General features: G+C 37.6%; 2 protein-coding genes across 5 annotated transcripts in view; one reads left to right on the top strand and one right to left on the bottom strand.

The window, feature by feature from the left end:
* The window catches only part of LOC125231622 (glutamate receptor ionotropic, NMDA 2B-like), a 44031-nt gene that overhangs the window by 6487 nt on the left and 11472 nt on the right, over nucleotides 1-26072 (bottom strand). The window contains 3 exon segments of the mRNA XM_048137087.1: nucleotides 13-228; nucleotides 354-493; nucleotides 582-968. Coding sequence (XP_047993044.1) covers nucleotides 13-228; nucleotides 354-493; nucleotides 582-954 — 729 coding nt within the window. The 5' untranslated portion in view covers nucleotides 955-968.
* Nucleotides 2395-8406, top strand: LOC125231623. 4 transcript variants are annotated; one of them, XR_007177642.1, is made up of 2 exons: nucleotides 2395-2976; nucleotides 8347-8406. XR_007177642.1 is itself a non-coding variant. In XM_048137088.1 (2 exons), exons 1-2 carry the CDS (start codon nucleotides 2906-2908, stop codon nucleotides 5099-5101), a joined length of 1608 nt encoding a protein of 535 aa, XP_047993045.1. In that variant the 5' UTR covers nucleotides 2395-2905; the 3' UTR covers nucleotides 5102-5749. The 4 variants fall into 4 exon arrangements, 2 of the variants coding, with proteins under 2 accessions (XP_047993045.1, XP_047993046.1); XR_007177641.1 differs by lacking the exon at nucleotides 8347-8406 and adding an exon at nucleotides 8297-8329; XM_048137088.1 differs by lacking the exon at nucleotides 8347-8406 and adding an exon at nucleotides 3565-5749.

Here is a 26072-nt window from a genome sequence, read left to right as displayed (position 1 = left end):
AAGAAAACTTACTTGCAATGCAGTGACTCTCTCGCGGACGGCTTGAATAAAATCGTCATGCCCAGCAATAGCTGAGGTAACTACGCTGAATTGATGCCACTTGTATCGCTCTAATATTGATAACATGGCAGCAGTTTGATGTTCTATGGACGGGGCCAGTTGAAGACGCAGGGCCGCGTGAGATGCCCTCTTTTCTAGGCCGCTATTATCAGCATTCCACGCAATGACCTGCCACAAGAACACATTTAGAAATCATTTTGAATCGTGGACATACCTACTCTTCTTCTATAAGATCAATCTAATACAGTGAGAGTCACTACATAGATACGCAACCGAACAATAAAAAGCATTACCGGTATGCCAAGATATCCGGCGAGTTGTAGAAAATACTGTGCAGAGGCAGTAGAGCGCCCGTATTGTTCATGATTCATAAGATAAAGGATAGCAGACACGTTGACTGCTAGGAATTCTTTACATAGCGAGTCCAGGATAGCTGAAAGATGTGAAAATATAATAAATATAGAGACATGTCAAATAAGATAACTCTATAAAACTTGGCGAAGCTTTGATACTACACTTACACATCGGACTAGGCGTAAGGCCTTGCATCGAAAGCGTAACGTTCAGCCGCACTTGCGAGAAGAGTTTCAGTTTGCGCGGTAACTTCGCGAGCGCAGCTTTCTCCGCCTTGGTGTAGTCTCTCGCGCCGAAGGCCTTGTGTGGCACGACCAGCGCGGCGGTGATGGAGGAGGGCGCGCGGGGCGGGGGCGGCGCGGGGGAGGTGCGCGGGCGGCGCGTGGCGTCGCCGATGCGCACGCCGCCGCCGCGCGCGCCGTCGCGCCCGCCACCGCCCGCCGCGCCGCTGCCGATCTTGATGCCGCCGCCGCGCTCCGCCGCCGCCGCCGTGAGCGCACTCAGCGCCGCAAGCGCCATTACGAATGTGTGCGCCTGCATCGCCGCTATTGATGCTAAAAAAATAACTAGCATTAATTGTATTGTTTAAATACATAATCATGATGGTAATTTTTTGCCTATTTTCTTAAATTAATTGCCTAAAAATTATTAAAAAAAATTTTTTGACAAACTTTTACAATTACCTACTTTGTAACAATTGTAACACAATATAGTTCAAAAAACTTGATTTTTAATTTTATTTTTATCCACCAAAAGTAGCCCCGTATTTTCTTAATTTAAATAAAATTGCATGTCCGTCTTTGGGTCACAGCTTAGGTTAACATAATATGTGTGCCAAATTTCAAGTTGATCAGTTTAGTAGTTTTAGGGCCTCCGCACACGGATGCAACAGTTGCACGGCGACATTTTTTGTCTCTGTCGTCACTCCTTAGACGCACGACAGAGACAAAAAATGTCGCCGTGCAACTGTTGCATCCGTGTGCGCGGAGGGTTAGAGAAAATTGGCTGTGACAGACGGGCAGGCAGACGCACGAGTAATCCTATAAGGGTTCCGTTTTTCCTTTTTGAGGTACGGAACCCTAAAAAAGTTGTCAAAAATACGTAACCGTAAAAACTAGTTCAACACCATTTCTTGACATATTTATTTTTAACCGCCGCCCCAAATTTCAATGAAGGTGGTTCTCAATTCGTCTGTATGTTTTTTTTATGTTTGTTCCACGATATCTCCGGACCGATTTAGATTTTTTTTGATTGAATGTATATTTATTTATTCAAACTTTATTGCACAAATTTACAAAAAAAAAAGAGTACAAATGGCGGACTTAACGCCTTGAGGCATTCTCTACCAGTCAAACATTGGGCTAAACAGAAACCTTAGTTTGGTGCAGGATTTTTAAATATAACTAAGAAAACACAAGTCAGACAAGTCAAGGTCAAGTGAGAGTGTATATGCATACAGATTGGTCCCATTTTTATCAGAACCCAGTTCTGATGATGGGATCCTGGAGAAATCGAGGGAGCTCCTCAAATTTGAAAGGCTCAAATTTGGAATATGGTGATTTTTGTATTTTGATAAGAACAGCTTGCGTTTCAGAACAGTGACTGTTCAACTTTCGTATGAATATCGGTTTTTTAAAGAAACAACACTATTTTGTCTTTAGCTTCCGGTGTGTTTAGCCCGGCACTAATCATTTCCGGTAGCCATTACCACACATTCTTTTCGCTCTCGATCTAACTTGCGAACGCGTCGCTGCATTAAAATTGCCATTTATTGCTAATTAAATAGTTAAAGTCACATTTTCCCAACAATTATCGTTAAATTAAGTTTAAACTCAGTGCTAGTCACATTATCAAAGTGGACAGGAAGAAAGCTCTGCTCCAAGAACAGTTCTGGGCTCGAGGAGACGGTAAGCCGGGCCCGCACGTGCGCCTTGCATACCAAGGCTGATGGTAAGCGAGCTGAAACCAACCCACTGGAACCTCATGCTAAAAGGTATGTGACATATGCACTGTTTTTTCCCCAGTAAGTTTTTGTTTAAAGCATTAAATTTCGAATTATCTTTGTCAATTTCGTCTTAAAGATATTTTATTAAATTACAGTCCGCTCAATTAGTTCATCATTAAACATTTGTTCCTTCGGCCGGATCCGTTGAAAAGTTACCTATTTTTAGTAAAATATCAAATTTGTCGTGTCGTAATATTTTTCTAATAAATTGGTGGGTAAAACTTTAATTCTCGATTCGGTTAATGGCTGACCGGAAGTGTGACTTTTATAGTAGAATTTAGTTAGGTTGGTAGCAGTGTGACAGTTCGTTCAATCCGCTCATCTCGTTCGGTCTTAGTCTATGCTTTGGTGTATGGCAACAATTCGGTTGTCATCTCATCTGTCATTGTCAAAGTCAACAAGTTAATTTTATTGAGTAACGTAAACTGTTTATTTATATTTTCGTTCTCGTTTTTCGATAAATCAACAGTGATTATTACGTGAAAAATGTCGGACATTGATGTGAGCAATAGAGACGTTGACATGGATAGGGTTGAACGCAATTACGCGGTTATGCGGTTAGAGTTAATCTTTGATTGTATAGATTTAGAGGGTTATGTCGCGGCCGACTTAAACCCAATAGTTGAAGACTTTCATCGTGCCCAAAAGGCTATAATGAAGAAAACAAAGGATGTAAATACGGAGTTCTCGGTTACTGTCGATTTTGAACAAAAAGTAAAGTCAATCTTGACAAGGTTAAGGAAAGCTGAGCCTGTCATTACAAGCAAACATGAAACTGTTGACAAACATGATAGCAGTGATAATAATTCAGCGAAGTTACCTAAAATTGTTGTGAAACCATTTGATGGCTCCTTGCACAATTGGTTGTCATTTAAGGAACTCTTTGATTCCTTAATTCATAAAAGGAATATTTCGAACATTGAAAAGCTGCATTATCTTATGACATCGTGTCAAGGTAAGGCTTTAGATTTGATTAAGAATTACCCAATTTCGGACAACAGTTACATGGATGCTTACAATGCTTTAAACAATTTTTACAATAGAAAACGGCAAATTGCCTTTGGGTACTATGAAAAGATTTTACTTTGTGAACAGGTGAAGACCAAGTCTTCAACTGAATTAGAAAAAGTTCATCGTGTTTTTAGAGAAACATTACAAGTGTTAGAAAGATTCGACTTACCCGATAAAAACTTTATGTTATTTCATCTGTTGTGGGGAAAATTGGACAAGGCGACTCGGGAGGCCTTCCTCCTCGAGTTCAATTCCAATGAAATTCCAAAGTTTGAATTGCTACAAGAGTTTGTTGAAAAACAAGTCCGCGCTCTGGAAGTAACGGAGGTTAAGCCCGTAACAAGTGCCATTAAAGGTAAAGGCAAGGTAACACTAGTTGCCACACAACAAAATATATGTGTTTTCTGTACTGAACTGCATAACTTAGAAAATTGTAAAAAATTTAAAGTTTTAGACACTTCGGAGCGGTTCAAGGTGGTGAAAAACAAGGGCTTGTGTGTTTGTTGTTTCTCCAAAACTCATAAAGTTAAACAATGTCGATCGGATTGTCGGTGCAGTATATGCGGTTGTTCCCACAACACTTTATTACACTTTGGAAAAAGGGAACCGGCTTCGCCAGAGGCTGAACCAGCACCTCAGCCAACGGTGAGCGGTTTAAATAGCAAAGTGACTTTGACGTCGGTCCAAAGTAATGGATTAGTTTTATTTGCTACTGCTCGGGTAGCTGTTCGGGATAGTTCAGGTAATTATCAAATAGCTCGTGCTCTTTTGGACGGTGCTAGTGGTGTCAATTTTATTTCCCATGACTGTGCTCGAAGATTAGGTTTACAGGTAGATGATACTAGCGAGCCAATTACTGGAATTGGACTATCTGAAGTTGCACCTAAGGGTATGTTATCATGCTCTGTTAAACCTATTGGATCAGAAATGGTTAATTTTGACTTCCAAGCGTCAGTGCTTCCAGTTATCTGTCCGGAGCAACCATACTATAGAGTCAATACATCGGAATGGCATCACATTCAAGGTCTACCTCTCGCTGACCCTGACTTTGCGAAGCCGGGCCCAATAGATTTACTTTTAAATGCAGAGATCTTTGCATCTTCCATTTTAAGTGGTAAGAAGGAGGGCCGGAAGGGGCAGTCAAAGGCTTTGGAGACTGTTTTCGGATGGGTTCTGATGGGTGACTGTTATGCCTCTCGTACACAATCTTTCACTAATTGTCGGAAAGATTGTTTTTTCGTGTCGAATGCTTCACAATCAAACTTGTCGCTGTCGTTGGATGATTCTCTTAAAAGGTTCTGGGAACTAGAAAATATTTGTGGTCCGAGTAAACCTATCTTGTCGAAAGAGGATCAACTATGTGAAGATAACTTCCGTGCAAATTATTGTCGCACGAGTGAAGGCCGGTTCGAGGTACCTCTACCTTTCGTCGATCCTTCGAACAAGCCTACCTTTTCGCACACTCGTGAAATTGCAATGCGGAGATTTTTTCGTTGGAACGCAAGCTTACAAAGCATGCGGATTTTCGTAAAGCTTATGCCTCCTTTATGGAAGAGTATGAGGTCAGTGGTCATATGGAGCAGGTTGCGCCGCCTGTCTCTAGTGTCGGGAATTTTAATTACATCCCACATCATGGTATTTTGCGCCCCGAATCTGTCAGTACACCTCTGAGAGCCGTTTTTGACGCAAGTTGTCGTGACAGCAATGGGATTTCGCTTAATGATACACTACTAGCTGGACCTAAGTTACAAACTAATATTTTTGATGTCCTTACTAGGTTTCGATGGCATAAAATAGTCTTTACGGGTGACATAAAGGCCATGTATCGTCAAATCCTCGTGCCAAACGAGGACGCTGAGTATCAGCGGATATTGTGGCGACCTTCGACTGACGGCCCAGTTAAAGACTATCGTTTGCGGACGGTAACTTATGGTGTGAAATCGGCTCCGTATCAAGCTTTGCGCACAATAGCACAGATAGCGGAGGAGACTGCTGACTCCTATCCTGAAGGGTCACAAGTGCTTGGGAGAGACATTTATGTTGATGATGTCGTGACAGGCGCTGACTCTATTGAGCAAGCTTTAAAAATTAGATCAGATTTATCTGAAATTTTGTCGTCGGGTGGGTTCCATTTGAGAAAATGGACCTCCAACCATAAAGGTTTTATCGTTGACCTTCCATCTTCTGAGTTGTATTCGAGTGATTTTAAACATTTTGATGAACTTTCGGATTTGTCCCTTAAAATATTGGGATTGTTATGGCGTCCACAAACAGATTCGTTCCAATTTGAGGTTGCAACACCACGTGATCAGAAATGTACTAAACGTACTATCTTATCGAATATAGCGCGCATATATGACCCGCTAGGATTCTTATGTCCTGTCACGTTTCACGCTAAATATTTAATGCAGGTCTTGTGGTCATCTGGGGTGCAATGGGACGATGATGTTCCAGAAGCAATCACATCAGAATGGATGAAATTTACCGATCAACTTCCGTCGTTGAAATCTGTCGTTATTCCCCGTCGCATCATCCATTCGTTTGTTTCATTACAATTGCATGGATTTTGTGATGCGTCGGAGCGTGGTTACGCTGCTGTCGTCTTCTGTCGTGTCGATGACACACAAGGCTCCACTTTTGTAGAGCTTTGCTGTGCCAAAAGTAAGGTTGCGCCTCTGCGTAAATTATCAATTCCTCGATTGGAACTGCAGGCTACCGTGTTGTTGGCAGACCTGATGCAGTCAACACAAGAGGCATTAAAACCTCTCTATGTTGTTCAGGAAATATTTGCATGGTCAGACTCGACCGTAACGTTAGCTTGGATCAAGTCGTGCCCTTCACGCTGGAAAACATTTGTTGCAAATCGTGTGAGCCATATCCAGGATCTTGTTGCTCCTGATCGCTGGCGTCACGTCAGTACACACCACAATCCTGCTGATGCAGGATCCAGGGGGTTACTGCCTGAAGATTTGGTAGAGTGTGATATTTGGTGGAAGGGTCCGTCGTGGTTGGTAAAGGAAGAGAAGGATTGGCCTTGCTCACCTTTGCACGATCCAAGCAATGACTGTATTGTAGAGGAACAACGTATTTGTAGCTTACTCGTGACGGCCGATCCTAACTTAATTGATGAAGTCCTTAGCAGGTTCTCCTCGCTTTTCACATTAAAGCGTGTGTTAGCCTACTGTTTCCGTTTTTTACGGTCAGCTAAGGATGGAAAAGTTGTCGGATCTCTACAGTCAGCTGAAACCACTGCAGCTCTCATGTTTTTAGTAAAACATGTGCAGCTCACTTCGTTCAGTGTAGAGATCAATCAATTAAGGGAGGATCGTTTGAACGCATTGCCAAAGGGTTTGCGCAAGCTTTCATTATTCATTGACAGTCAGGGTATTGTCAGGGTGGGCGGTCGCTTGGCAAATTCTCCTATTAAATTTTCTGTCAAACATCCCATTTTATTGCCTCGCTCCCACCGACTCACTATTTTAATAATTGACGAATATCATAAAAGATTTTTACATCCAGGTGCCCAAACTTTACAAAATTTACTTGCGCAAACATTTTGGATTTTGTCGCCAAAGCGAGCAATTCAGGCAGTGATTGGAGGCTGCGTGAAATGCTTTCGTGCCAATCCCTCTGCGGCATCTCCGCCGCTTATGGGAAATTTGCCTACTTTTCGCGTCTCGCAAATTAAACCTTTTTCGAGTGTCGCCATTGATTATGGAGGACCATTTGATATCGCTTTCGGTCGTGGCCGTGGTGCGAAAACGTACAAAGGTTACATCTGTGTTTTTGTATGTACTAGTACCAAAGCCATTCACATAGAGCTTGCTTCAGAGTTGTCGACAGAAGCTTTCCTCTGTGTTCTTAAACGGTTTGTCGCTCGTCGTGGTCGATGCAGTAACATTGTCTCTGACCAGGGTAGGAATTTTGTGGGCGCTAGTAACTATCTTGGTTCACTCATGAAAGGTGCTGCTGATGCCCAAGAAATTAAATTCTCGTTTAACCCTCCGGGTACGCCTCATTTTAACGGATTAGCTGAAGCCGGGATACGCTCGGTTAAGACTCACCTCGCACGGGTTGTAGGTAATCAAAGGTTAACCTTCGAGGAATTTTATACAATTCTGACTCAGATTGAGTCTATGCTCAACTCTCGTCCATTGACACCTCTTAGCTCGGATCCTAGTGATCTCTCAGCCTTAACTCCAGGCCATTTTTTAACTCTGGAACCGTTGTCGATTGTCCCAGAGGAAAATCTTGTAGATAAAAAAGTAAGTGTCTGTAATCGTTGGAAAATGATACAGAAAATGCATCAAGACTTCTGGCGTAGATGGCACGCTGAGTACGTCCATACTCTACAACAGAGGACGAAATGGAATAAAATAAATACAAACATTGTCGTGGGTTCCTTGGTCTTGTTGATTAACGAACAGACAAGCCCTTTAAAATGGCCCCTTGGGCGCATCGTTGCTCTACATCCCGGAGTTGACGGTGTCTGTAGAGTGGTCACAATTCAAACTGCTACTGGTCAGTACAGAAGACCAGTTGTGAAGCTGTGTCCTTTACCACTTTCAAATTAACTTTCGTCGTTCTAGTATTATCACTTAGTTTAACATTATAGTTTTTAAGTAGTTTGTCGAACTCTAGCACTATTTGTAGAGTAAATATTGCATATTTAGGTGAGCGGTATGTTCAACTTTCGTATGAATATCGGTTTTTTAAAGAAACAACACTATTTTGTCTTTAGCTTCCGGTGTGTTTAGCCCGGCACTAATCATTTCCGGTAGCCATTACCACACATTCTTTTCGCTCTCGATCTAACTTGCGAACGCGTCGCTGCATTAAAATTGCCATTTATTGCTAATTAAATAGTTAAAGTCACATTTTCCCAACAATTATCGTTAAATTAAGTTTAAACTCAGTGCTAGTCACATTATCAAAGTGGACAGGAAGAAAGCTCTGCTCCAAGAACAGTTCTGGGCTCGAGGAGACGGTAAGCCGGGCCCGCACGTGCGCCTTGCATACCAAGGCTGATGGTAAGCGAGCTGAAACCAACCCACTGGAACCTCATGCTAAAAGGTATGTGACATATGCACTGTTTTTTCCCCAGTAAGTTTTTGTTTAAAGCATTAAATTTCGAATTATCTTTGTCAATTTCGTCTTAAAGATATTTTATTAAATTACAGTCCGCTCAATTAGTTCATCATTAAACAGTGACATTTGGTGCAGTGGAACTTCTGATGATGATTAGAACGGAACTCCTCAAATCTGAAGGGTACACTTATAGTAACAGCATGCATTTACCTTCAGAACAGTGACATTTATTTCTTAGGAGATTTGTTCTCTGTGTTATGTTTATTAAGCATATTGAGTTTTCAAGTCAAAATTGTCAAGCTTGATTTCTTATAATTGGATATCGGATTCATGAGGAATTGAGGAAACTCCTCAAGACCTTAACGGTATACGTATATTCATTTGTGTTTCCATCAAATAATCAAAGATTTACAGTTTAAAAAAATACCTACACATTTCTACATAATCCAACATTCGCAAGTACCTTTCACCAGAACCCAAAAAGCGGCGGTTTTTTTCTTAATAATTATTTATTTGACCATTTCTTGAGATTGATTTCACTTTATTTATAACAGTCTACTGGTTAAATACGGTGTCAGAAGTAAAACACGAAAATAAGTGTTATTGTTCCCTCTTATTGAGCGGCTTCCCGGAGCGTTTTAATAAAATATAAGTAAGTAACCCAATACCTGCTTCTGGGAAAACAGTGTGATCCTAGCTAGGTAAGTTGAAAGGAAGCGGAGTTAATTTTATAGCTATTTTATAACGAACAATCTTTATACAGAATGCTAGGAGACGCGAGCAGAACCAACCCTGAGAATTCCATGCATTAAAATCTACTGTTTCGTCGCCTTAACCTTAACGTTATTCATATTATTTTCAACACTAAAAAATAAAGATTTAGGACATGCAATGTCACTTTTAAGGGTACGCGCACACGGGCAAATTTTTTCGCAGCTACTTTTTCGTATCTCACATGCAAGGCCAGACTGGACGTGAGAAACAAAATAGTTGTGGCGACGAAGTTGTCCGTGGGCAACACTCTAAATACTCACACGATATAACATTTTTTGTATCATCTATCAACATTATAAAGAGCCTAATACAAACACCGAAGTTCGCAAATCGCAGGCATCTCACCCCGTCACGCTAATTACGCCTTAATTGTAGTACAAGAGAGTTATGCCCGCAATTTCCGCACATGGATGTTTGCGGCAGACCCCCCAATTTTATATCTACGTCATGAATCTCTGTAATACTGTATAGGTCCTTCCAGAGGGTTACACTCATCTGGCAAATAATATTAATAATATTTGTCAGAAATATATTTCGCATAATAGGTATACTTAGAGTCATTCGGGGTAACGGAACGCAGTGGGTAAACGTACGCAGTATATCGTAGGCAAACTTTAAATCGAAAGATACTTTCGTCAAAAGATAAAATTCTTATCTACATAATAATATTTAAAAGAACAATATTTAATCAAAATGTGTGGTGGTTTCACTTTGCACACACACCGCTATGCCACGGTCGTAGCGTCTATAACAGTTTAGTACATATCTAGCGAAAATGCTCCATATGCACACACTAATAGCTTTTTCCCGCGGCTTCGCTCGCGTTAGAAAGAGACATAAAATAGCCTATGACAGTGACACTGTCCATCCCTTCAAGTATCTGAGCAGTTCTCAAAAAGTTTGTACATAGCCACGTCAGCAAATTTTAATTGATCCTATTTTATTACCAACATACATACATACATACATACAATCACGCCTGTATCCCATAAAGGGGTAGGCAGAGCACATGAAACTACTAAAGCTTCAGGGCCAACCTTTAGTAATATAAGTCGACTTTCGTGAGATATATACAGGATAATTGTTATAATTAAGAAAATATAGATACTAGAGAACCTTAATGACGAAATAAAACTTACTAAAATCTCAATTCATCAAAAAAGTCTTGGTAACAAAATAGGAATAATAAAAACAAATTTAACTTTTAAATCAGCCTTAATTTTTATTGTACAAACTTTTTGAGAACTGCTGATCTCCACTATCACGTCAATTCGTCGCTCCGTTTTGCCGGGAAAGACGGACAGACAAACAGACACGCACACTTAAACAAGATTAGTGTGAAACACACTATTAGTGTGAAATTAAAATATCCGATCCATATCGTATCCAGAGCTCATATTTGACTAAGTGTAATATGTATAAACAACAAAGTTTTGAAGCGCGTTGGTAAAAGGACAACGTAACGTGTCATGATTAGTGAGTTAAGGCTGCTTTCGAGAAAAACGTCAAAATAATGTAAAATTGATAGTTTTAGTCGGTGAAATACTACACTTTCCGTTATCCAATAGATATATTTAATTCAAGTTTCAATTAGAGCATCTTACCATCTTGATGCTTATCAGACTGGATTTTAGAAAACTAACTCAGTAAATTAATTATGAAGTTTCCTCTGATGCACGTTTAGGAAAACCCGCGTATAGCGCTGGATTAGTCGATCTTATTTGTAAAATTTGGACAATTTGGAATACTGAAACTGGTAAATTTATAATACGTATATCCTGTACTACAAACTTCTCAGACTACATTTTTATTATAAGGTTTTAAAAAAGAGTAAACAAGGCTAAGACGAATTCAATTTTTTTCAGAAATTACCTAAAATTAAGTGACAATTTCTTTGAAAATCTACATCACATCGGAGTTATATTCATACAAAATTAATCTGCAACGTTTACTAAAATTGCTCTTATGCCTTAGTGATTATAAATTTCTATTAATTTTTGGCAATTTTTTGAAGACGAGCCTTCCCCGTCACAATTATTGCCACTTCTGGACATTTTCTCATATTTTGTTAGACTAAGTAGAAAATATTGTAAAGTTAATATAGGCTTAGTGGATAAGTTGGATTTGTATTCTGCTCAGTTAGAAAATAGTAAATTACAGTATGAAACTGACACACAGGCGTTAAAATCAAAAATTCAGACTTTGGAGGATTCAATAAAATCTTTGGAAGGCATAAATGAAAGTTCAAAAAAAGTTATTAATGAATATTCTTTGGCTATGGATGACTTAATATCCCAGATAAAGCATAATTCAGACCGCTTTGAGTCGTTGACCAATGCCCAGTCATGTGCATGTAAGCAGGTGACCGGGGATTTGTCAACCAGCACACTCTACCCAAGCCTGTATGACAGTTTACAACAACAGCATATAAGTGGTAGTAGCTCTTTCGACACTTCTCTAAAATGTATACCTAAGCCTAATGTTATTATGTACTGTGATGAAATTGGAAGCGATATGAGCTCATTTCTAAACTTTTACTTAAAGGGACTTAGTACAATCAACCATTGTTTGCCTCATAGTAGTTTTGAAAATATTTTAAAACAAATTTTAAATGACAGTGATATTCATTCTCAGACGACACTGCTTATCTTTATGGGAAATAGGGGCAATGTGAACAAAAATAATTTGGTCAAATACTTTGAACAGTTAAACTCAATGGCAGTGCATAAAATTATTTTTTTCACATTCCCTACTGTTCCCAAATGTCAGAGGCAGAAAATAACACTAGACATAAGTTAAATATAGCTTTATATAATCTTTGTACATATAGTAGTAAGGTTAGCATAATTGACACTAACAAATTTGTTAGTAAATACCATATGCCTATGGTATTTTTGACTAAAGGTAATTGTTACCTTTCAAATTATTACAAAAGACAAATAGCATTATCGCTATCCTATTTACTTGACATTTCTGCCAAAAATTTGGCAGACAATTCTGCTCCTATTGAGCAGCAAAGTATGAACTTGGAATTGGTTCCAGTCATAACCAATGATTTAAACTAGCTTTTAAGACAAAAGATTCTGTCTCTGGCAATCTAGACTTAAGTAAATATAAGGAAAAAAACTGTAAGCAAGGGAAGTATATCCACCTGGTGCATCAAAATATTCAATGTATTAGAGGTAAAGATTTACAAATTGAACTTTTTATGAAGGATTTTTATATAGATATTTTATGTATTACTGAACACTGGTTAAAAAATAATGAATTAATGCCTCAATTTATTAATCACCAGGTAGGAAGTTCGTTCACCAGGCATAGTTCCATACATGGTGGGTCGTTAATTATAATAAATAATCAGTTAAAATTTAAGGAACGCAAGGATATTGTGTCCATGTCTGTTGAACGGACTATAGAACTAAGTGCAGTAGAATTGGAGCAATTTATTGTTGTGTGCGTGTATAGGCCGCCATTAAGTAATTTTGAATTATTTGAAAGCATAATGGAATCTGTGCTACTGAAAATATCGCCTTCCAGCAAGAAATTACTTATTTGCGGCGACTTTAATGTAAATATTTTAGAAAATTCGACATTAAGTTGTAGGCTGTTGAATTTTTTCAAATCATGTAATCTGAACCACATTTTTATGGAGCCTACTAGAGTGACTGCTACTAGTGCAACCTGTATAGATAATATTTTCACAGATATTTTTCCTATTACAAAAAATGTAATCAGCAATTTAGAGTCCGACCATTTAGGTCAATTAATGGTATTTGAAGCTGCTAGGAAAAATACCTTGAAAAAACAGATAACTTTTGTACCAGTAACCTCGGACCGCGTGGAAAGAATGAAACAGAGTTTAGTTCAGGCGCTACCCGTTCTGTCTCCAAACATGAGTCCTAATGATATGTATAATTCATTCTTTCACACATATATGGAAAATTATAATACGATATTTACAACAAAAACGGTCACGGTTAGTGATGCATCAGTTTTTAGTGAGTGGGCAACTGCAGAGTTACATCAACGAAGACGTGCATTGTATGCCTTGTATGAGGAACGGCGGTTTAATACGAGTGATGAATTTAAAGAACATGTCAAACAATTTTCGAAACAGTTTAAATTAGATTGTCATACCGCTAAACGTAATTATTTAAGCAAGAAAATTAAAAGTAGTTCCGATATAATTAAAGCAACGTGGAAAGTAATTAACGTGGAGACTGGTCGATCAAAGCAAAGAACAAATGAACTGAAATTAAAAATTGATGGCAAAATTGTAGATTCCAATTTAGAAGTAGCAACAGAATTTGAAAAGTTCTTCACTGATATACCAGTTTCCACAACTAGGCACTTAAATTCATCACCTGCATCTGCCGTTACATTGTTAGAAGATAATGTCACAGAATGTAGTAGAGACCTTGTATTTGAACATGTTAGTACCTCAGATATAATTAAGGCATTTCAATCAATTAATGTTAAAAAAACTTGTGACCTTTGGGGAGTCTCTGTCCATGGTGTTAAATCTTTAATAGAAATTGTAGCGCCTGACTTGGTAGTTATCTTTAATAACAGTGTTGATTGTGGTGAGTTTCCTGATCTTATGAAACACAGTAAAGTCATTCCATTATTTAAATCTGGTAGCACATCCGACCCCACTAATTTTAGACCGATATCAGTGTTACCGACATTCAGCAAAATTTTTGAAAAGTTAGTGTTATTTCAGCTATTGCAACATTTTAACATCAATAATCTAATGCACAATAAACAATTTGGTTTTACACGGGGTCGCTCAACAACCGACGCTGGTGTTGAGCTAATCAAACAGATTTTCGATGCCTGGGAGGAGTCACAGGATGCCTTGGGTATCTTCTGTGATTTATCTAAGGCTTTCGATTGCGTCTGTCATGAAACACTGATCAGGAAATTGCACTACTATGGAGTGAGAGGATCGGCACTGAATTTAGTCAAATCTTACTTACACGATAGAATACAAAGGGTCGACGTGAATGGACAGCGCTCACCGGGGTCACTAGTCTCTATGGGTGTACCGCAGGGATCAATATTGGGGCCTTTCCTGTTCCTTATCTACATTAATGACCTGCCATATCTTGTAAAGACCCACCATGATATAGTATTGTTTGCAGATGATACTTCCCTTATTTTCAAAGTCAAACGTCAGCAACAAACTTATGAAAATGTAAACAATGCTATTTCCGAAGTAGTTAATTGGTTTAGTGTTAATAACTTATTGTTAAATGAGAAAAAGACTAAATGTATTAAGTTTGTAACGAGTAATGCTAAAAATGAACAAGCAAGTGTCGTTGTGAAGGATGAGGAATTGGAACTGGTAGATAGTACAGTTTTTCTTGGCATAACTTTAGATTCTAAACTTCAGTGGGGTCCCCATATTGCTACCCTCTCGAATAGACTGAGCTCTGCAGCATTTGCAGTGAGCAAGATCCGTCAGTTAACAGACGTGGAAACAGCTCGATTAGTTTATTTTAGTTACTTTCACAGCATTATGTCATATGGTATTTTACTATGGGGCAGTGCTTCAGAGATAAATACCATATTTGTTCTGCAGAAGAGGGCTATTCGAGCAATATACAAAATGAACCATAGAGACTCACTTAGAGATAAGTTTAAGGACATTAATATAATGACAGTGCATTGTCAATATATTTATGAGAATATTATGTATGTACATAAAAACATTTGTAAATTTAAGAAAAACTGTGATGTACATAATATAAACACTAGAAATAAGCATAAGCTTGCAGTGCCCTTCACTCGGCTCCATAAAATTAAAAAATCATTCATGGGTAATTGTGTAAGATTTTATAACAAACTTCCTAATGCCATCACTGAACTGTCTTTTAATCGATTTAAACATTATGTAAAGCGTATACTGATCTCTAAAGCCTACTATAGCACACAAGACTACATGAATGATGAAACACTGTGGGATACAAGTATTGCTGAAAACCATTAATTATATAGCTTATTAATGATGATATTGATAATTCAATGTATTTTTACACAATTTTTTTGACATTTAGAATTTATTCTAGAAGTTTTTATACTAGTATTTTTTTATACAATTTAGATTGATATCATTTTATTAAATCAATGTAGTTTTAAAACAATATTGTTTATTGCACCAATAAATTGCTCTGATATTTAGAATAAGATGAATATTGTACACTGTTGACAATTTAAAAGTGCTTATTGTAAGCCTATTTGAATAAAGAATATTTTGATTGATGATTAAAGTCCTATAATATGTTATATAATATAGGTATATTTGTAAACTACTCGGAAAGCTCTTTAATTTGATACCACACACGGTATGATTCAGCGCTCGGTTGCGATTTCACTATTTTTCACATTAAAGCCCATGACTTGTATAACAAGTGAGCCAGAATTGTATAACAAATATTTTTGTTTCTTATTCTTGAAAAATAATTATGAAAAAATATGTATTGGAGTAAAACTGAAAAAAACAACTCCACTTTTCGGGTAAAGAAACTAACCTTTTAGTTTATTTTGTCGATTAACATAATTTTATCAATGCAAATTCAAGCTTCGTAGCACTACTGCGGACCAACGAACGGAAAATGGTTGCTACGGATGCTACGGGCTACGCCGTAGCACGCGTAAGTGCGTTTTCACGTTATCCGATCCGATATCGGATGTCGGACCGATATCCCATGCATTACAGTAGGCCTAGCATATGATTGCCGCGGGAGTATGTCGCCGCGAGATAGATCACACGTCTCCTTCTAACTGTATTAATGACATAAGGACGGGTAGTCTATCTCGCGGCGACATACTCCCGCGGCAATCATGTGCTAGGCCTACAGGCGCCATCTTGGATTTTTTCCATCGAAATCCTTCCGACATCCGATATCGGATCGGATAATGTGAAAACGGTCTAACAATGCGCGCGCGCGCTCTTCCATGCCACTATGTATTCTTCGTAAGTGCGTTTTCACATTATCCGACCCGATATCGGATGTAGGACCGATATCCCATACATTACAGGCACCATCTTGGATTTTTTCCATTGAAATCCTTCCGACTTCCGATATCGGATCGGATAATGTGTAAACGGACTAAGACCCATGCCTACTTTTTGAATTTTAATTTTGAACTTTCTTTTTAACCTTGACGCAAAAACGAGGGGATGTTATAAATTTGACGTGTCTGTCTGTCTGTGGCATCGTAGCTCCCAAACGGATAAACCGATTTACTTAGATTTAGTTTTTTTTGTTTGAAAGCTGAGTTAGTCGGGAGTGTTCTTACTCGTAATAGTAATAGCCATGTTTCATGAAAATCGATCCACTATGTCGGGGTTTTTTTCAAAATTTTAATTTAGGTTAGGTTATTTTTAATGAGATAGGAGGTAACCGAGCAGACAGGTTGCCTGATGGTAAGCGATCACTGCCGCCCATGGACACCCGAAACACCAGAAGTGTTGGATGTGCATTGCCGCCCTTGGTGTACTAAGGTCAGTGCGGGCAAGACCGGCATACTTTATTTGAAATAAAGTTTGAGTGGATAAAACTAGACTATTAAAGTAGTTTGGAGTGATCCGCATGGTCCTATGGGCTAGCAAATGTTATATTCAACACAGCTTTTATAATACTTTGGTGAATTAAAGTAAACTTATGTAATAAAAAAACCGGCCAAGTGCGAGTCGGACTCGCGCACCGAGGGTTCCGTACAAATGGGTAGTAAGGTTAAAATTATTAAAAAAATATATATTATGTCATGTAACTAAAAATTTATGGTTTTCGTAATTTTTCCTTTATCTATGCTATAAGACGTTGCTTCGTACCAAATTTCAAGATTCTGAGTTCACGGGAAGCACCCTGTAGGTTTTGATTCCCTTGCAAGTGTCGAAAATTTGCGGCATAAACGGCTGTATCTTTTGATTGCGTTGGCTTAGAAGTTTGATTTTTTCACAGCTTCAAGGGACAGTAGACCTGAGTAATTGATATAAATTTCAGCTTCATACCTCCACGCGTTCCTGAGAAAAAGGGTCTTGACAGACGGACGGACGGACAGACGGACAACAAAGTGATCCTATAAGGGTTCCGTTTTTTCCTTTTGAGGTACGGAACCCTAAAAATCTTTTTTTAAGGCTGGGCGGGTTGACCGTCCCCACGCGCTGAGTATGGAAAGACCGTCTAGTGCTCGTTGTCGCGTAATTTCATATGGAAATAAGAATAAAAATCATGTTCATTGTTATGTTCCGTAATAACAAGGAGTAATGTGATAGATATTAAAACAAATAACGTTGATATTTTCAACATATCAGCATTTTTCTATTTATAAGGCAAGACCGTCATATGTCCCGTAAATGAGGTTGATAACCTTCTTTTTTCAGGTCCAGACAAAAGCAAAGCCGAAACTTATAATTAAAATTAACCTACAACACCCGTTGAAACTAGACTTATTTCCCATAAAGCCTAAAAAGGTGCCGGGCCGGCAACAGACAGTCTTAAAAATTCATAATCTTAAAAAAAAATTGTATGCAAATTGACAGTTCAAACTGACACTGACAGATCTGTCAGTGTCAGTTTGCATACAATTTTTTTTAAGATTATGAAAATTAAGACTCGTCTACTCTTATATGCCGGTCTTTCCGACTAGGCACAATTTCGAAGTTACATATTTCAGGACATAAAACAATAAATTGAACGCGTTTTAAGAGCATTAATTGTACTAGACAGGAAGAACGATTATTAAATTACTACGTTACATACATAATGCACAAATATTCCAACTGCTTCTATTTTTATTAACCGTCGCCTCATATCTCTCAAGAAGGACGGTTATCAAGTCGTCTGTATGTTTTTTTTTTATTTTTTTTTTATGTGTGTTCCTCGATATCTCCGTCGTTACTGGACCGATTTTGAAATTTTTTTTTGATTGAATGTATAAGCATACAGATTGGTCCCATTTTTCTCAGAACCCAGTTCTGATGATGGGATCCTGGAGAAATCGAGGGAACTCCTCGAATCTGAAAGGCATACATATGGTGATTTTTGTGTTTTTAAAGGAACAGCATGCATTTAGGTACGGAACAGTAACATTTGGTGCAGTGGAACTGCTGATGATGGCCAGAACGGAACTCTTCAAATCTGAACGGCACGCTTATAGTGACTTTGATATTTTTATAAGAACAGCATGCACTTTCGTCCAGAACAGTAACATTTGGTGCAGTGGAATTGCTGATGATGGTCAGAACCGAACTCCTCAAATCTGAACGGCACTTTTATAGTGACTTTGGTATTTTTATAAGAACAGCATGCACTTTCGTCCAGAACAGTGACATTTGGTGCAGTGGAACTGCTGATGATGGCCAGAACCAAACTCCTCAAATCTGAATGGCACGCTTATAGTGACTTTGCCATTTTTATAAGAACAGCATGCGCTTACGTCTAGAACAGTGACATTTGGTACAGTGGAAGTAGTGGAACTGCTGATGATGGTCAGAACCGAACTCCTCAAATCTGAACGGCACACTCATAGTGACTTTGGTATTTTTGTAAGAAAAGCATGCATTTAAGTTCAGAACAGTGACATTTATTTAGTTATGTTTGTTAAGCATATTGAGTTTTCAAGTCAAAGTTTGTCAAGCTTCGATTTCTTATAATATAATCGGATTCATGAGGAATTGAGGAAACTCCTCAAACCTTAACGTTATACGTAGATATATTCATTTGTATTGCCATCTAATAATTAAAGCATTAAAAGCAGTTTAAAAAAATACTTACACATTTCTACATAGGGTAAACGCAGCTATTAACGCCCCCCTTAAGGCAATTTTACAATCGGGTCTAATTATTAAGTATACACGTTGTTCAAACATTTTATTTTCCTATTATATGTGATACTATGATAATTAAAAAAGGTAAATATTGTGTTACTTGTACTCAAATTAAACATTATGATATTAAAAATCTATTTTTAAATTACTGAGTCGATTGCTACCATTAGCGACCCATAAAAATGCATATGAAGCTATCAACGATTTTTAAGCAGCTATTACCGATGTAACAGAACAAGCGTCTATGACGAGGAAATGGACTCGTTATTACATATAAAACTTACGGCGAATCAACTTTTCTTTGACCAACTTTTTGGAGCATATTTCCTTCGGGATTTCATTGAATATTTTAACAAATAATATCTTTGATGGTTTATCACATGTTTAGTCACGTCTTCACTCATAAAATTCACTATTATTTGGTGCAAAACAGGTTGGAAAAACGTATTTATCAACAAACTACATTCACATGGACGGAATACTGACACTGACAGTTGTCAGCTGCGTAACGTTCCGATATTATGTCTGGATTTCATTTACAAGTCAAAGAAATAATAATGACTAATATTGGTTATTATGCTTCCTGAGTATATCATTCAATGTAACATTTAGTAACAGATAAAATATTTCATTGCGAAATTACTTACAAAATAAATAAGAATGTTCCACAAAATAATATTTACGTAAAAATATTTGCGAATCGCTCCACTATTGGACTACATAGGTATCAATATCAATAGCTCTGTCTCTCTCTAAAAACACGTGTACTCGGCACGTGTTGATAAGCAAACATCCGTGTGTTAATCGTGAACTCTAATGCATAGGGCATAAGACTTAGTAAACAAAGCACACGATTGAGTAGCCATCTTGTCGGAAGTCCGATGTCAGAAGTCGGAAGTCGAATGTCAGAAGTCGGAAGTCGAATGTCAGAAGTCAGAAGTCAGAAGTCGGAAGTCGGAAGTCGGAGATAGAATCTATAAAAGGGTCGGAGCGAGCCGACGCGCGGCATTCTTACAATATCCACAAGACTAACAGTGTCTCTGGCTTTCGTGTGTTATACTGGTGAGTGAAGTTGTTCTGCTATTATTTCTCTGTTTGTTTTTACTTGGAAATTATTCTAAGTGATTGTAAACTTTGAAATTGTGTCTTTGTTTGATTGTGCGGGGACAATATCGTCGTACAGTTGAACTTAGACCTGTGGTGGAATTGCTTTACTGTCAGTTGTGGGGTTAATTTAGTGTTCTATTTATAGTGTAGTGCTATATTTAAATTGTTGTGTATAGTGAAGTTTTCTGTGCTTTGTTTCATGAGTGCCGTTAAGCAATACAAAGACTGGGTCGATGTATGGCTGGTGCTTGGAGATAAGTCTGTGTTTGGTTTTGTAGGGAGTAATTCTTGCAAAACTAAGCGTAGATTATAGCACGTAAAGGAAACTTCATTCGTTTGTTTAGTTGGTCGGTGAAATTGAATTTAGTAATTTTCCATGGGGTTATTTTGTGAAAGTTATAAGCCAGATCATTGTTTGTGACAGACTGTTGTCCGGCTAAGCGCTTTATACCTTGCGGCTGTTAAACATAAGGCGTTTAGGAGTCTTTTTGTTCCAAGTGGAGGGCTTGGGCGTCTTTATTTACTTACAAAAGGCGTACTTTCTCACCGGTCTCAAAGAGTCCAACTGTTAGATGGAAGTGAGGACTTTCACGATTGACGAAAGACATTAGGAGTAATCCTTGCTCACTGAAGTCGGCAGTATTTGAGGCTGGGGTCCTATATATATATATATTTATTTACTCGGTGCTCTAGTCCATGCTGGCGTTGGTCGCTGGGGATTTCGGTTGTGATCGATCCACATCTAAGTAAAGTTGATCGCAGCTGGGTCTCTCATGTGGCTGGTACTGGTGTGTCCTAGAATACTGGATATATACACGGATAGGGCGATCTACTCTCTGCTACCCTAGCCCGCGGGCAAAAGCAGAGGGGGGGATCTGACCGACACAAGCCTATAGGTTGCCTATCTCAGCTTCGCTGGCTGAACTGTACAGTTCTAGTAGGGATACACTTGTACATATTCTGAACACAAGATCTATGGTAAGTGAGGGTCTGTGTTTCAGATATGTTAGAGTAGGGAAAACAATAGGATTAGGGTAGAGTCACACACTATTTCTATGAAAGTAGAGTTCTGTTATGATTGGTCTTAAATTATAATTGGTCAACGTGTATTGTGGAGAAATAATTTAACTACTACTACTTATATGGTTTAAATGGACTTTAAATGTGGTGTTTACTATCTTAAAATATGTGGTAAAACTGGTAATTTATAAAAACTCTTATTACTTAATTTATTTGAGTGAAATTAATAATTGTGGTAGCAATTTCTGATTCTTCATGTAGCATCGAGCCAGTGAGTGTTGCTAACTAGTTTTTCAAGGTAAATTCTATCAAGTTGGTTAGGGAAACAAACTATTCTTTGGAATAAAAAGCATAGGTTTGTTATAGGGCCCAGTGGCATGCGAGCGCCGTCCACTGATGACAAGTCAAAAGCTTCAAGGAGTTACTAGACTTATTTACTTCGTTCTCAGTGGTAGCAACTACTCGGAGCCTTGATGATACATTAGAAGGATCGAGAAGTTATGGTCTATTAGCAGTATTGGGGAAAAGGGGGTTTAGCTAGGGGAAAAGAAACAAAATAAAAGGGGGGTTAGTTAGTAGATAGATAGCCCTTCTGGCTTGGCATAGGACTCTCAATAAAGCAGTTTGATTGAGATTAAGGATCCTATTCCGCAACGCAAGTTCGTACCCAAGCCAGGATCACTAATAGAGCGTAGCGGTTGTTTTCCAAAATAATTTTTAATATTTATTTCATGTATGTTTCACTCACTAACTTTTATTTTAAAATTTCTTCATTACGTCATTAATTTTCTCACATATAACTTTCTAGGCCTAAATCTGATAAAATACTCTTCTATAACACTATATTATTATGCTACAATAACCTTTATTCTTCTCCAAAATATAAATAAATAAAATTTTAAAAATTAGTCAAAAATACAGCTGATACTCATTAAAGGATCTGGGTTATCGCGGTTCACGTCGAAGGGTTCTACTTATTCACGCTAGACGATCACAAGGCCAAATTTACGGGATATATTTAAAGGGGGGTTAGCTATACTGTTGGTTAGTCAAGTAAGTAAGTAAATAAGTAAGGTGAGCGGAGGTTTAGTTACATTTGGTTCCGTGACCAAGGGATCTAAGATGTGCTCTGTAGAACACATCTTGGATACCAAGGTTTACAAATAAATAATAGCCTTACCAGGCTACATTTGTTGTTGTGAAGATGAGTGGGTGTGCTGTATTTCTGACTTATTTCATCTCTAAATAAAACTCATATACCTAATATTTTTATTCAATCGCTATTTCATAAAAACAAAAATAACTTTATTGTTAGTAAACACGTCTGTAGTATTTTCTTCCATTGTTAATTCTTGACGCGTTCCGGGAGAGGTCATGCATCGATGCGGAGTCGATTGTATGTTCATTTCCTACCTCTGGATTCTGAAAAAATAAAATAATAAAATTAAAGTAGCGTAGTAAACTAAGACAAAATCGATTTCTAGGAAATTAGCTCATAATCGTAGTGGTTGAACTAAACATCGTCCCGATTAGGCCATTTGATTTGCATTGCTACGTAGCAATTATTGGCATTGGTGCATCTTGACGTTCCTTTGCGTCTATGCATAGTACTATTATTTATTCTGTGTCTTAATGTATGTTTTTGTAACTGTGGTGCTGTTCGCTCTCCGGGTGTTGTTCCCATTTAAAAACTTTAAATGTGGTTTTTCAACGCATTTATTTGCCAAAAACAGTAGACGATAATAAAAATGTTCAATTTAATTACATGTGGTTTACGATGGAGTATCGTTAGCCAGATTGCCGAAGTGACAGCGACATCTAGCGAGCAATCTTATTATTAAATTAATATTAGGGTTTAACATTTTAACAAGTACTTTAGAAGAGTTTGCCATCTAGTGACCGGAATTGGAAACATAAGTGTGTGAACTATGTACAAACAAATAGTTCTCTATATGTCTAGTACATTTTCATAGCAGGCTCTGCCATCTTCAGGGCTATTTTGAAATCTCACATCACGTTTGCACTTCACACCGGAGATCGGATAGCTTCGATGCTGTCTTATATAGTCTATGAACACTCTGATGATATACATATTCCTAGCAGGCTTGTTATACAGAATTTCATTCATAGGCAGGATAACTACAGTCTAGATGTAAGGTTATTTTCCTAAAATAATCTAGGATACCTAAACCCTAGATTTAAGACCTAGTAATACAAGAAGATAGGCTCTAGTCTAATGGCTATGGGGGCGCGATTATTCATTGTCGCGCTGAAATACAATATTATATGGGGCGTCCCGCCATTTTTCTATGAATGCTGAATAACTACACGCATGTGGTATTATGACAGGTACCTCCTTCGATGGATGGTTTGTTTGCATTTTAGTTGTCACGCTATAATCTACGTATTGTCTCACAGGATTTCATACATCATACAATAAATTGACAAAGTCTTTATACTGAATATTTTCACTATGAGAACAAATGTCTGTCTGTTAGGATATAGGTATTAATCTATTAGGACTAATTTAAGTTCATTAGCTTATAAGTCATCACACATTTTCATATTACATCCGTAGTAAACAAGCATACGTCCCTCTTGATGGTGAGAGGTCACTGTAGCCTATATCTGCCAATTATTTCAATAAATTAAATCCACTGTACAAATTTCAACTTTCTATAGGTATACATTTTTACTGTAGTAATACAAATAAGTATGTATGTATAAACAAGATTTTCAATAGCTTCATATGACATGAGTTCGTTATCTCACATGATAAGCTGTAGGCTAGTCTAAAATAGTAAGTGTAAAATCATACAATCATTATGTTCGGTAGATTGTGTACACAGCTTTTATACAATATTACACAAGTCATGAGTATGCCAACATACTGTACTTCATTACAACCATGTCAAACATATCCTATGAAATATTAGCATTACCAGCATCTGGGAGGTCGTACCTCGCCATACCTTAACTCCATCACTGCTTGCTCATTGTCACAATTGCTCAAATAATTTTATGAAAATTGATTGAAACTTGTAATATTCCTGTTAAGTAGGCATACTCGTAGATAATAAGCACCATTACTACTATAAAACTATATTTTACTGAGGTTCAGAAAAAGTATGTAGTATGTGGTACACAGTAGGTATGTAAACTTACCTAACGTGACCGGGTCCAGTCTGATTGTCGGATTACTTTGTTGTTCAGTAACGTTGAACGAGCTGGTAGTGCAGATCAGCGAGACTGAAGGGAAATAGTCAGACATTAGAAATGTTCATGTGGATAGCGTAAGAAAAGGGTTTAGTTTTAGAGTGGGGTTCTGCCAAATAGGAACAATATTATTTCACTTATCTATTCACGGGGGCGCGTCGCTTAATTTTTGGAACTAAGACACGCCCATGAGAAATAATTTGTCAGAAAACACAAAGCATACTCAAAAATTTTCAGAAAAGAAATAACAAACATTTTGCGATAAAGAAAGCCTATTTCAACTTATTCGTTAGAGATCACAGATATGTTTTGCAAGTTTTCGAAAACAACGACTTGTTTGATTACATTAAAGTGTAAAAATAAATGCTTACCTTTGCTGGAAAGCTAAGTATCCAGTTTATTTACATCCGTTGCACTAGGCTAGATTTCACTAGGTCTACTGTACACCGAACACTTATTGCAATGAATTAAAATAACGCGTTTTCGCCTGATTTCCTAACGAATTTATAGGTTATAAAAATTAAAACTCACTTAGTGACACAAACATATTTTACATTGATCTGAAAGTTTATTCTTCGGACCACATTTGAAATATTAAATGGAAAACATTTGTTTTAAGTTATTACAGATTCATGTTGTAGGCAGTATAGCGCTAAAATGGTCCATACATAAATAGATCTGTCATTTTTTCGCGGACAAAGCGGTTTAGCGGTAAACATGAGATAGATTAGAGAAAATAATTTAACCACAGATAACATATATCTCCGCCAAAAGGTTTTCTATTGGCGACATTACTCAAACTGTCATTGTTCTTAAGTTGGTATGCTTGATCGTCATACAATTTTGTAGCAGATGAGATTATGATAAGGTGTCACATGTTGTCCAATGGTTTGCGGTTAGTAAATACTTTATAAAATCAAATACTTTAAATAGTATACTTTGTAAATGATGAATGTAGGACTTCTTATAAATAAAATGAAATTTTCTTTGCCTTCGAGTCAGGGTAGTGTGGGGTAAAATGGGATAGGTAAACTTTTAAAATTATTATCTAGTTTCTATTTCTATTTTTATTATTTATTTTGATTACTTTTAAAAGCGTTGGCTTTCTGTAAACAATCGAGTGAAAGCGTAATTGAGGAGGAATGAACGAGTGGATGTGTATTGTGTATAAGTTAGAGGTGATGAATGCTTATAGTTGTATGTTTGATAGATTGAATGGCTGGATATGACGGATGTAAGATATGAAAGTGTGTCTCGAATGTTTCTTTTATGGAATGAGTGGATTGATACAGACAGACAGCGCTGGAAAGTGGTCAAAACTAGTTTGGTCGGAATTTGCGGGAACAAACAAGGGGGGAATTTTGGGAACACATTAGTCATAAAATTCTTATTGGTTAGGTTAAAATCCAATGGATTCGACCCATTTCAAGGGTAGTTTTTTGTGACTACTAACTACACAAGGTAATAAGACCCATACGAAAACCACACACCTCATCTTGAATGGGATGTATTTGACAATCGACATATTTAAGGGCCGATATCGTCTAGTGAGAACGAGGCTCTTTTCAATAATTGTTTCCTTGTTATGTTTTCCAATAT

This window comes from Leguminivora glycinivorella, chromosome 12, assembly GCF_023078275.1.
Source record: "Leguminivora glycinivorella isolate SPB_JAAS2020 chromosome 12, LegGlyc_1.1, whole genome shotgun sequence".
Classification (NCBI taxonomy): domain Eukaryota; kingdom Metazoa; phylum Arthropoda; class Insecta; order Lepidoptera; family Tortricidae; genus Leguminivora; species Leguminivora glycinivorella.
This window is presented reverse-complemented; position numbering and strand designations above follow the sequence as displayed.

Bases quoted from the DNA above. Each gene is read 5' to 3' on its own strand.
- LOC125231623 (XM_048137088.1), top strand. From the start codon at position 2,906: ATGTCGGACATTGATGTGAGCAATAGAGACGTTGACATGGATAGGGTT. The intron at 2,977-3,564 runs GTTAGAGTTAAT...TCGTGTTTTTAG, and splicing joins CGCAATTACGCGGTTATGCG to AGAAACATTACAAGTGTTAG.